Below are 13,282 nucleotides of genomic sequence, written 5' to 3' on the forward strand. Positions count from 1 at the left end.
CCATGTATGAAGCGCACTTGGCTTTCAAGCCTGTTCCATACGCAGACACCTGACCATGTAGATCGCAAAGAAGTTGGTGCGGGTCACATTGTGATTTGCACGTTACTCTGACCTGCAGATTGCAAAAAAATAAATAAATGAACTGCAGGAATTTTTTTGCCCTCTGCGGGTCGTGCCTGTGACAAGTTGCAGCAAAACCTAGGTTGACATCTATTACATTTGGAAATGGCAGGGCTACAGAGCAATTTTGGGCCACAATGTGTGTCACAGCCAAGGTTGCCGTATAGCTTTAGCCTAAATATACATCACAAAAGTGCATAGAGCAGTCCTTGGCCGGCTACTCTTGGGCACCTAATGCCACTAGGTGGCAGTATAATATAATCGGCATGCCTTGCGATGGATCTCAGTAACAAACGCATGATGCTAAGTGATACTCCAAGGAGTGTGGCCCATGTTTGGGGCAAACTCCGAATCCGTTCATCCTGCAATATTTCTTAAAAATTGAACCGCCTTTTTCCTATATTTCTGGTAGGAATGCATCTCTCAGTCAGCTGTGAAAACCAAATTTGAGCAGCATACGATGAGAGCCAAACACATAGCGGAGGTTCTGCGCCAGATCATGGAGTCCGTCCACGTGGCCGCGCAGGAGCAGAGGTGAGGGTGATGTGTGTGTGTGTGTGTGTGTGTGAGCGAGCGAGCAGGCTGTCCTGCAGCAAGTGTCATCTTGTTTCAGATTAGTGGTCTAAAATGCTATAAATCCTCCTCAGGGTTTACTGCCTTGAAAAGCGGGAGGAATTCAAGGACCGCTTGGAATTCATCGAGAAACAACTGGAGCTGCTGACCGAAGATTACCGGATGAAGATCAAGCAGATCACGGACGAGGTGGAACGTCAGGTGAGGGACCGGCTACCCGGGAACAGAGCATGGAGCAGGGACATCGTGTCTGTCCATTGGTTGGACAATGTCTAGTATATCAATATCTTGGCTCTTTCAGGTATCAAACGCTATGGCTGAAGAGATCCGCCGCCTGTCGGTGCTGGTAGACGACTTCCAATTAGACTTTCATCCGTCACCTGTTGTCATTAAAGTGTATAAAAACGTGAGGAACTTTCTGATTTCGTCAGTCGTCGGTGCCTTCTGTCTTGTTGTGGTGTTGAAGTTCTTCTCTATTTTCTTCCTCCGCAGGAGCTCCATCGCCACATAGAGGAAGGGTTGGGCAGGAACCTTTCTGATCGCTGCTCCAGCACAATTTCTGTGTCCTTGCAGACCACACAGCAGGAGATGATTGGTAAGATGAGTGACTGAGGGTGGGCACCTGGCCAAAGGTATTAATTCAACTCTTAAGCCGAACCAGTGTGGCCCACTGCTGAGATACAGGGCAACCCACTGTCATGTCACTGTGAGTTGTAACCCTGTATTGTGGGACCCATCTATTGGCTGGCTTCTGTGGTATCGTTCATATTGCAGATTTAGTTGCATGCAGTCGCTCCTCCCCAATCTGGGCTGGGTTGAGTGGGTGGCTGCATTTAGGTCTGCAGTGGACAGTTTAACTCCTCTGGTTTATAGTCTGGCTTGCTGCATATTGTTAGTTCCTACGGCCATTGGGGCGACCGTAGGGCCATTGGGGCGACCGTAGGGCCATTGGGGCGACCGTAGGGCCATTGGGGCGACCGTAGGGCCATTGGGGCTGCTTTGCATCTTATCAGGTATTGCATTTTTGGCCCTTTTCCAGTGAAATACAACTCTTAAGCCCCATTTAAACATTACTATTATCACTCAAAACTTGCTTGAACTATGTCTTTTGAGTGATAATCGTTGTGTGTAAATGCTACCATCGTTTGCTTTTCGGCCAAACAATGATTTTTTGTTGAGTTTAAAATCCATCGCCGGAGAGCGGATAAGCAGGGACCACACGCTGTGATTCTCCACGGGAGCACTGATGACATTGTATTCAGCTGCAGTCCCATGACAGAGCACAGGGGCTGTATGCAGATGGCAGACCACCTGCTGTTATCTGCATACAGCTCAGAGAGGCACATTTACATTCAAATGAAGCAAATAAGCTACTAAGGCCTCATGCCCATGGCCGGGTTGGAATCCTGCTGTGAGATTCTACCTCATATTTACCCGTCCGGCGTCTTCTCCTTCCACTCTGCGATGTGCCAGCTCCTGCATGCGCAGAGCGGAGCAAGCATGTCAGAGGTGACGTTTCTCTGCGAACTTCCCCACACCCCCCTCCACCACTCTCCTTCCCCATTGCCCTTGGATGTAACTCAGGATCAGTAATGTATGTACAAAGTGACTCCACCAGCAGAATAGTGAGTGCAGCTCTGGAGTATAATACAGGATGTAACTCAGGATCAGTACAGGAGAAGTAATGTATGTACACAGTGACTCCACCAGCAGAATAGTGAGTGCAGCTCTGGAGTATAATACAGGATGTAACTCTGGATCAGTACAGGATAAGTAATGTATGTACACAGTGACTCCACCAGCAGAATAGTGAGTGCAGCTCTGGAGTATAATACAGGATGTAACTCTGGATCAGTACAGGATAAGTAATGTATGTACACAGTGACTCCACCAGCAGAATAGTGAGTGCATCTGGAGTTACGCCTGAGAAACTTTGGCACAACTTGCATTAGACAGCACATGGACATTTGGCTGTGTGAGGTCCTATCTCCGCACACACTGCACATTACATGCCCTAAATGAGAACAGGATATGCAGTGATTTGATTCTTGTGAAAAAAGTTAAATGTTTCTTTGAATCGCCTCATTGGGCTTTTTGCTTTTGTGGAATATCCAGACCGCACATGGCCTGAAAATTCTGCCGTATGAATTAGCCCTTTGTGACCGCTCTAAAGGGTGTATTAAAAGGGTATAAGGGTAAAAAAAAAATCTCACGCTTTATGCAAATCGGCATATATCCTTGGGACCAAATGCAAACAAAACCTGCAGTCCTGTTCCCCCATCCCACCTGTTGCCGACAAACATTCGAATAGGAGATTGCGGGAAGGGAGTAACGTGACTGCAGGGTTGGACTACACAGGATTTGTTTGTAGCTCATAGGAGGCACATAGATTTGCATATGGGCTGCATACATAAATATTGCTATAAGTTACTGGATGGTAGACTTCACCTTGTAGTTTTTCTTCCCCTTCCTGTAGATGGGCTGCTCCCTCTTCTCCCATCATGCGCCCGTTCCCAGATTGACTTGTTGGTTCCCCGTCAAAGCTTCAGCTTGAGCTACGACTTGAGCTGTGACAAGCTGTGCGCCGACTTTCAAGAAGATGTTGAATTTCACTTCTCTCTCGGATGGACGATGCTCGTCAACAGGTTCCTCGGACCCAAGAATAGCCGCAGAGCTTTGATGGCCTGTAATGACCAGGTGGGTGGAGGCGAAGTCTTTGCTTATTATATGTAATTGTGAGGTTTTGATGGCTAATGTATCTTATATTTGGCGCTACTTTCTTCAGATACCACGTGCAATGACCCCGGTGAATCCCAGCATGCCGCCGATGCAGCAGGGGGCTCTAACCCAGGAGGAACTCATGGTTTCAATGGTGACTGGATTGGCTTCACTGACGTCCCGAACGTCCATGGGTATTTTGGTGGTGGGAGGAGTGGTAAGTGCAAATATTGACGAGATATGCCATTAATGTCTGGGGGGTTTCTGCTATATAGTACAATGTAGCTCAACATACATAGGAGTAGACGGAATTATGGATATTAATGGGCTTGTCTGGGACTTTTGAGATTTTTTTTCTGTTGACCTACCCTGTTCTGAAGGTAGGTCATCAGTCAGGGAAATCACAAAAGTCCCGGACAAACCCCTTTAAGTGTTTTATCTGCTTGGAGCTTCTACATTAGTATGACCTGTCCCTTGCTCTGTTGTTTCAGGTCTGGAAGGCTGTTGGCTGGCGTCTCATCGCTTTGTCTTTTGGCCTTTACGGACTCTTGTATGTATATGAGCGCCTCACGTGGACCACGAAAGCAAAGGAAAGGGCCTTCAAACGTCAGTTTGTGGACTATGCTGCTGAGAAACTGCAACTAATTGTCAGCTACACTGGCTCCAACTGCAGTCACCAAGTACAACAGTGAGTCCGATGTGCTCCCATATCTTATTTGCTTTATTCATGTACATGTAGATCTAGATCTCAAGCACCAAAATCACTTAAGCCCGTGTCCACCTTTGAAGGTCTTACTGTTAATATTGACCAAATGTGCTATAAATGCATTACATATCCCATACTGACCTGAAGTTAGAGCCTGTATTAGGCTGGGTTCATACGGGACGGATTTTCCATGGAAATTCCTTGCGGAATTTCTGTGCTGCAAATCTGCCCGCTGCTCCTAATCCCGAGATTAGCCAGCCATATGGACGAGATTTTGCAAAAAAATAGTCCACACGGGGCGGCCAATCCATAGCGGCAAAGCCGGGCGGAACCGGCGATGCGGTGCGGAAATAACCACCGCAGCATGTCAACTTTTTGTTGTTGTTTTTTCTGTTGCGGCCTCACTCCTCTCTATGAGGAGAGAAGACCGCAATGGAATTCCAGCAGCCAAATTGCTCCAAAACCCGCAACTAAAAGCAGCAGGTTTTGAAGCAGCGCTTATCCCACAAGAATCTCATGGCATTTTGGTGCACGCAAGCCCCAAGGTTTCCGTCCCGTGGGAACCCAACCTTATACTGTAATAGCTAGTCTGGTGAGGTTACTGTTTATATACATTACCTATCCTGGACTGATCCTGAGTTACATCCTGTATTATACTCCACAGCTGCACTCACTATTCTGCTGGTGGAGTCACTGTGTACATACATTACTTATCCTGTACTGATCCTGAGTTACATCCTGTGTTAGACTGCAGAGCTGCACTCACTATTCTGCTGCTGGAGTCACTGTGCACATACATTACTTACCTTATAGTTATCCTAAGTTACACTCCAGGTAAATAATGTATTGTGTGTTGACACAGTGACTCCACCAGCAGAATAGTGAGTGCAGCTCTGGAGTATAATACAGGATGTAACTCAGGATCAGTACAGGATAAGTAATGTATGTACACAGTGACCCCACCTGCAGAATAATGAGTGCAGCTCTGGAGTATAATGAAGGGGGTGTAGCTCTGGATCAAGTTACTATACTGTGTATATATAGTGACTCAACTTTTGATATAGATTAGCTTCTTTTCACCCTGCGTTTTGCATTGTCCTTTGGAGGTGTACGTCAGCATACATTGGCATCTTTCACCCACAGGCTGCTACTGGATGCCTCTGTATCGAAGCATTAAGTCTGCTGCATTAAGGCTAACTTCACATGAGCGAGAGCAATATGGGGCCATGAATCGCGGCCCAATATCACGCTCACCAACATGTGAATTCCCTGCGGATGTGAAGCATTTTTATGTCAAAACGCTTGAATCACTTGAAGGAAGAATCTGTCAGTCGTGGTGGAGGATCGCAGAGTTTTTTCGTGTTTTTCATTGGGAGGCCCCATTAAAAACAGTGGGAGATGCGATGCGAGGGCATGTAAAAAAATGGATGCCGCGATTTGTTTCCAACCTCATTTGTATTTTTCACCAAGTAACAATCTTGGAGCATTCTTCTTAGTGTTCGGTGTTTTGCTGTTCCTGTTGTTCCTCCTGCAAATGAATTGACAATTTGACTTCTAACATTTTCCTTATCACAGCAGTGTGCCCGTACATGGACTGGCACTATTGGCACTGATTGGACAATGTCCGACTTTATAGGGACACCCCAGCTGATAACACCTACTTGTCAGTTTATTCATAGATTTCTAGGAGGCGTAACAGAGGAACTGCCCAGCACAGAAAACCTGCTCCAGAATTGTTATAGTAGGGAAATGCATTTATTTACTAATAGTGTCAGTAACGTTGACAGGTCTCCTTTTAAAGGAGTTGGACCATAATTGCAATTTATTTCCAATCCACTGGATAGGGAATAAATTGCTTATCAGTGAAGGTCTCATTGCTGAGAACCCCTGACGATCTCCAGAATGGGACTTCTGTGTCCTGTTCTGTCCGTCAATGTGGGGGTCACTTCTCGAGATCAGCAGTAAGACCCCCACCGATCGGATAGGCGATAACTTGTAACCCCTTCAAGCAGCTTTTATGTAAACGTATTACCTCCGTTTTGGTTCGGTGCAGCATTGCTTACTAATCTCTTCACACTTCCAGGGAGCTCTCTGGGACATTCGCCCACTTGTGTCAGCAGGTTGCTGTCACTCGAGAAAACCTAGAACAGGATATAGCAGCGCTGAATAAAAAGATTGAAATCTTGGACAGTCTACAGAGCAGAGCAAAGTTGTTGAGGTAAACCGACCATTTGGAATATCTTTCACTTACTTGGAAAAATATGGATTTTTTTTTTTTCTATTGCTCCCAGAAGTGGGCGATCTGTAAACCACTGCGTAGAGCTGACATCAGCCTGCGTACAACTCTGCCATCTAGTGGCTCAAACGGATAGCTAAGATTTTCACAAGTAAGTCTGACTTCACACAGGCGAATGCAATATGAGGCATACAGAAGTGAGGCATATCGCGCTCGCCATCCGTGTGAAATCCCTGAGGTGTTTTCATGGCAAAATAGCCTCTCCTCATTTCGGGGAAGAAACAATCCCCCCTCCACAGCTGGCAGTCATGGCAGGAGGATCGCAGAGTTTCTTGCATTGTTCTCAATGGGAGATCTCGCATCACATGTGATGCTGCCCTTGAAAACAATGGGCGCTACGATGCAAGAGCACGCAACAAGATCGAACTGGCGTGTGTATGACCCCATTCAAAAGTATGGGGTCCATATTTGTGTGTCCCGCAGTGCACAAATCTCACGCGATTTTTGACGCCAGTGTGAAGGCTGCCTAAGGGAGCGTGCCCACAGCGTTCACTGTGCTGCGGGATTCCGGCAGGGTTACACCAAAAATGGCATTGTGACGGAACCCTCGAACGAGAACTAAAAGAACTATTCGCTGTCGTTAAGGAAACGAACGCCACTTTGGTCTCCCTTTGACAGAATTTCTGACAGTTTCCATTATATTTGGCGTATAGAGTACTTGGTTGACTACACTATTTTATTCTTCAAATCTAATGGAAACGAACCAAACTCTTGTCAAACGGCACCAAAGTGGCATCCTTCTCACTAATGACAGTGAATGGTTCAGCTCGTTTCCATTCAGTTTTTTGGCAGGTGTGACGTAGCCCCCAGACTGAATCCTACAATGTAATAAAGAACGCTGCAGGAACGCTCCCTGTGTTTGTGGTGGGCCTATGAAAGGCATCGGGCGTTAAGACGCACCCCTGATTTAGAGGCGGAAAATAGGGGAAAACTATTTTGAACTCGCCCAGGGACAGTGCAGGGGACAGTACTGAGCAACGGAGCAGAAGAAGCAGCAGAGCTCTGTGTCACAGCGACACTTGTGTATGGGCCGAGGAAAGGGAAGAATCCGATTTGGTGGGGGAGCAGCAGCAGATCTTACCGGCACTGCCCACCAATCAGCGATACGTAAGCGGCAGCAATGCAGAAGTGAGAGAACTAGTAAATGGTTGCAGGTTTGTTCACACGATCGCGAGTTTGTTTGCACGACCGCAATTTAGTTAGCACGGTCGCGCGTTAAACTTGCAATCGCTACGGAAACTTTGTATTTTGGTGCGTTTGCTCTATAGGACGCATTGACTTTTTCCCCCTACTTTCAGTGGGAAGAAAAGTGCATCCTATAGAGTGAAAAAGTTTTACTGTATTAGGCTGCTTTCAGACTAGTGTATTTTTGCTTGTGTATTAGGCCCGTGTAGAGGGGATCTGCGAGCCCCGCACAGAAATAGAACATGCCGCGGTTCGTTTGCCACACGAGATTTCGCGCAGCCAAACCGCGGCCGTCTGCATAGGATTGCGTTTGTTAACGCAATCCTTTGCAGGCTTCCAGCAGCGGAAATCCCGCCGCGGAATTTCCGCTTGTGTGCAGGGGGCCTTAAGGCGATGGGATAGTAGAAAGCTCTGTTTATCTTGGAAATTTTGCAATTTTATCTTATGCAGAATTTTTGTTTTCCCAGAAATAAAGCCGGCTGGCTGGACAGCGAACTCAATATGTTCACCCACCAGTACCTGGAGCAGAGCTGATGTGGCTGCACCATTCCAATAGCAGCAAATAGGAATTTCTATAACCACAACCACTTTCTACGTAATGTCATGCTTCCCGAAATCTCCTCTACTACTAAAGTGCTGTGGCATCTACCTTCTAAAATGTATAGTTTACATGAACTATCCAGGACTTGTACTCTACAGCCACTGCCGTCTCTGGCCTCACAAATTGTAGCTGTAAGTCACGCTGTACCGCTGCAAAGGTGATGAGGGCCCAACAAAGTCCGAAAGTCCAGCTTAAGCCAAAGTGCTTGGCTAATGAAAGAGATGGCAAGTGATACTGTTTGTGTATGGTTGATATGTAGGACGTCCGCTTTTATATTGTTCCCGTTTCCCGCTCTGCAGAGAATTTTGGTTCTGGAGTGACATGAGCGAATTTAAGGATTCTGGTTAAAAAAGAAAAAAAAAACATGAATTCTGTGGCTCCACGTGGATTATGAAGTTTCTAACTGGCTACAGTACACTAAACAAACCACCCCATAAATTGATTAAAGGGGTTTCCCGGTTTTATATAAATAAAGGTTCATTGTTGTATAATAATAAAACACATTTTTTCGTTTTTCAATTCTTCATTTTCAAGACCCCTCGTTTGCTGTTAGTGAATGGTACATTTCAGATTTAGATAAAGCTTTGGAAAACCCATTCTGACCCCCTATCTTTCACACGTGTCCAGAATTATTTGAGGATGGGTTTTCAACCGCTGAGCAAACAAAAATGGCCTCAGTGCCTGACAGCAAGCAGAGATTTTGCAAATGGTGAGAAATTGAAATAAGTTTATTTGAACGTTTTATAAGTTTCGGTTATACAAGGATGAAAGAGTAACTGCACTTTTTACAAACTTTTGACATGTCCGAGCAACATGTCGAAAGTTATGATTAGTTGGTGTCCCGCTGCTGAGACCCCTGCTAATCGCTGAAATGAGTGGGCTGCAGTGCTCACCTGAGCGCTGTGCCTTCCGCTGTTTTTGCCGCTTGCCAGCTCCTCTTGGCAGGTGAAGACTGACGCATTATGTCTATAGACATCCATGCGTCCTTCAGCTATTGGGAGGAGCCAACTGACAGCGAAGACAGCTAAAGGGGCTCGGTGATCAGGTGAGGGCTGCAGCATCCTTGTTTACGATTAGCAGAGGTCTGTTGCACCTGCACCCCCAGTGATCATAACTTTAACATGTCACTGTGACATGTTAAACTTTAACATCAAGTTTTTGTAGTTAAAAAAAAAATGCAGTTTCTCTTTAAGTTCTGTTTACATAAAACCAAGAAAGCCCTTTTAAATATAACCAGCCATTACTCAGTACCGGTATACACCAGGGATGGAGCGGAAGCCGCAAATCTGACCCCTGTATAGTGGCCGGCGCTCATAATTGCAGGCGCAACTCTCATTGAAATCAGTGCGAGCTGCGCCTGCAATTGCAAGTGCCGGACACTATATAGAGGTCAGAGCTGCGACTTTCGCTCCAATCTAGGTATATCCCGGCACTGACAGCTGGCACTGCCTGGAAAACCCCTTTTAATGGAGTTCTACAGTTGGGACAATCCCTGTTAAGGAGCCTCTTCCCCCTAATGTCTAGATGATCATAGGAGGGGTCTTGATGCTGTAACCCCAGGTCTTCAGCTATTTAGCTTCAGACAGCAGCTAAATAGGCACTGATTACTTCCAGCAGTCTTTCAGAGAGGGGGTCCTCTTTGTGGCTAGTAGAGGGGGATAACAGTCGGTGGAGTTCCCCCTTAATTAACTCTAAATACATGGCATTACGTACTTTGTACCTGTCCTGAGTTGCAGTCTGTATTATACTGCAGCTCTGCACTCACCTCGTTTGGAAGCCAAGATAAGTAATGTAGTGTATGTGCAAGGTGACTTAACTCTATAGAATCATTCTGTATATAAATGGACGTTAATGAAGTTACACTGGTAGCCCTACGGGCCGATTGGCTTATTGATAGGATGTCAGACAAAAGTGCGACGTGCTGCTTTTATTACAGGTGGGGAGTTGCCTTAATATATGTTGTGTTTTTTTTTTTTTGTTAATTAATAACTTGTTCCCCATAGAGGAAGAGTAACAGGTGAAAATACCTCAATGTCACCGGACTCCTCACTACTTTCCATTGACGCTGGGCTTCTAGTACAATCATCCATACAAGCGGGTCCATAGTTTATGCTGCACTTGCATCCAGTCACATCCAGTGACTACAGAGTTTAGTTATGCATTTTAATGTATCAACATGTATATTGCTGTTTACAAACGCTACATATGTATTTCCGATCGGTTGCCCTTTGATGTATTTCATGTCCATTGATACATTTCTAGAGTCAGATTGGCATCCGGATGTGAGGTTGGTTGTGTTGATCCTAATGTACCATCGTCCTGTAGAGAACATGGATAGGCCTGATCCCATTTGCAGACATAGAATAGGAAGAAGACATTTCCATGGAGCGTGGGTCGTGCATGTAAGTGGAGGAATGTTCTGGATTAGAGCGAATGCCGAGCCTCTCCATGATCCGTGCACTGATCCCGCCTATCCCTCCTGCTATAATGTATTTCTTGCACCTTGATGTGAGATTGTGTCTCGTCCATGGCATTTGAGCAGATGTGATCTGTATATATATGAAATCAGAATGTCTTGTATTAATGCACATCGGTGTTGGTGATTCATATGTATATTTTTTTTTACCTCCGAGATGACTTTAGGTAATCTATGGCTTCCTGACTATTGCAGAGATACAATGACTAGCAGGTTTGTAGTACAACAACAAGGTGGAGACCTATTGTCCTGGGGTTGATTATTGCTGCCATGATGCAAACGGCCGCGTCCTTTCATTTTCCAGGATAATAAGAAAATGAGTGAAATAATGGAACAGTGTCTTATTTTGGGCACCTTTCCCTAATTACAACGCTCCCCCCTCCCCAGTTGGGCCGTAGAACTCTTTTGAGTTACTATGGACCTAAAGGGATTTTGCAGGTTAAATACTATTGATGACCTATGCTCAGGATAGGTCATCGATAGTTAATCAGTGGGGGTTTGCCATTCAGGACCCCAGCCAATGACCTTTATGCCTGCAGTTACAAGCTCTGGCCACTATATGGGTCGGAGCAGCAGCTTCCGCTCTGATCCCTGTATATTGCAGTGCTGACATCGGGCGGCAGATCCCAGCCAAACAACCACCAATGACCTATCCTGAGGGTAAGGTCATCAATAGCATTTCCCTGGAAAACCATCTGAGTTGTAATGCTATCTTCTGCCCAGCAGTGGAGGCCGTTGGGATAAACTAGTGCTCTGCTCAGGAACACTTGACAGTCGTCTCGGAGTAGAAGACCTCGCAAATTGGTGGTTTGGGATTCTTAACAGGCTGTCCCACCAAAATTAGTTCTCCCTTATCCACAGGATAAACAATATCTAAAGGCCCATTTACACGGAGCGACGATCGCTCAAAAATCGTTAAAAAGTGATCTTTTGAGCGATAATCGTTGCGTCTAAATGCGGGCCATCGTGCACTTTTCGTGCACTGCTAGCTGATCGTTAAATTCAGGCCAACCTAAAAATCATTGTGTGGTCTTATCAGGACCGCACACTAGGTTCTCCATGGGTAGTGCTGATAGCATTGTTTCAGCTATTTAAGCCCTCAGAGAACAAAGGAGCTGAATGGAGATAAGCGCCCTCCAGCTATTAACTGCATTCAGCTAAGGGCTTCATTTGTAGCTGAGTAGCTACTTAATAGTTTATGCAAAATGATCGCTCAAAGCGGTCACTCAAACTGTCGTTTTAGCGATTTTTTTTTTTTTTTTTTTTTTTTTTTTTTTTTGAGCAATCATCGCTCCGTATAAATGGGCCTTTACTAATCCCATGGAGTCTGCCACTGATCCGGAGATTGGTGGCCAGAGCGTCCCTGAACAGAATGGCAGTCGCATTGCCACTCCACTTATTTCATTGGGACTGACTGAGATGGTCAAGTTCAAGCACTCGACTAATACTGGTGGTCCCACTGAAATCAATGGATTCGTAGTGAGTATGTTTGACCACCACTCCATTCCGGGGTGATCTGGACTGCCCTTCTTGGGATCTATGGGGGTCCCAGCGGTCGGATCACCACTGATGAGTAAGGTAACTCATTTTGGTGGGATAACCCCTTGGAATTACTCCAGTGGGAAAAAAAACCTTGTTTGCTATAACACTACTATTAGCTGATCTGTGTGCAGAATACCGTGGTCTTCATTACTGATTTCCCCCCCCCCCCCTCCCCCCTCGTTCATTATTTGCCAAATATGATTTGACTTGAAACGAGACCCTGTTGCCAGAAGGCGCTATAGTAAATGATATGCACTTTATTTCCCGGAAGTCTCTTATGGTCTTGTAATATACGTAGCTGCGTTTTCTAGAATGTATTTAATTCTATGTCACTCGCATGTCTGCTGTAAGTTGACTATTAAAAATAAAAAATTTTAAAAAATTTCGCCCCTCCTCGCCTGCCGTGTCTTGATTTGGGGTGACGCAGGGGGATGGAACCTTCGGTTTGGGATTAGAATCTGTATAAAATTGTTTACGCCCTTGTAGTATTTAAAGGGAACCTGTCATCACACTTAAGCCCCATAAACTGTTATGGAGCTCAAGCATGAGGCAACGGGGAGTCCAGGGAGCGGTTTCATACCCATCGGGTGACCCGTTTCCGCTCTATGTACCCGCAAAGTTGGTGCTTGCACCCAGATTGATGCTTCATTCGGCTTTGTACGCACGGTCTCCAGTTCATCACTGTGGGAAAGCACAGAGCCATCTGAAGAGTCACGGAGTGCGCCAACTTTGCAGGGACATGGCGCAGGAACATGGCATGTGACCCAGCTCCCCGGGCTACCTTTTCATTAACTTTAAGCCACACAATGTATTTTATGGGACTCAAAGATGATAACCCGCTCCTTTTTAAAGGGGTATTCCCATCTCAAACACTTATGGCATATCCACAGGATCAGTTTGATAGATACAGATCGCACCTCTGAGACTCATACTTACCGCCATAATTCCATCTGGGCTCACAGCTGCGGCTATTGGTGGCTGGAAATACAGGAACAGCTGAATTGGGTGCTCTACACTATTTTCGGAACTGCCATAGCAGTGAATGAGCTACTGAGTTCCAAAAAT

At 45.8% G+C, this 13,282-nt stretch overlaps 1 protein-coding gene across 2 annotated transcripts in view; it reads left to right on the forward strand.

Annotated features, from left to right (window-relative positions):
* LOC136632034 (mitofusin-2) overlaps window positions 1-12,602 on the forward strand; it is a 32,418-nt gene extending 19,816 nt beyond the window's left edge. For both annotated transcript variants that reach the window (XM_066606598.1, XM_066606599.1), the window contains 9 exons: window positions 533-654; window positions 768-894; window positions 995-1,099; window positions 1,186-1,288; window positions 3,170-3,390; window positions 3,479-3,628; window positions 3,903-4,099; window positions 6,201-6,335; window positions 8,066-12,602. In XM_066606598.1, the coding sequence (XP_066462695.1) occupies window positions 533-654; window positions 768-894; window positions 995-1,099; window positions 1,186-1,288; window positions 3,170-3,390; window positions 3,479-3,628; window positions 3,903-4,099; window positions 6,201-6,335; window positions 8,066-8,132 (1,227 nt within the window). In that variant the 3' untranslated portion in view covers window positions 8,133-12,602. The remainder of the gene's footprint in view (window positions 1-532; window positions 655-767; window positions 895-994; window positions 1,100-1,185; window positions 1,289-3,169; window positions 3,391-3,478; window positions 3,629-3,902; window positions 4,100-6,200; window positions 6,336-8,065) is intronic.
* The last annotated feature ends 680 nt before the right edge of the window (window positions 12,603-13,282 follow it).

The sequence above is a fragment of the Eleutherodactylus coqui genome, chromosome 6 (genome assembly GCF_035609145.1).
Source record: "Eleutherodactylus coqui strain aEleCoq1 chromosome 6, aEleCoq1.hap1, whole genome shotgun sequence".
Lineage (NCBI taxonomy): Eukaryota > Metazoa > Chordata > Amphibia > Anura > Eleutherodactylidae > Eleutherodactylus > Eleutherodactylus coqui.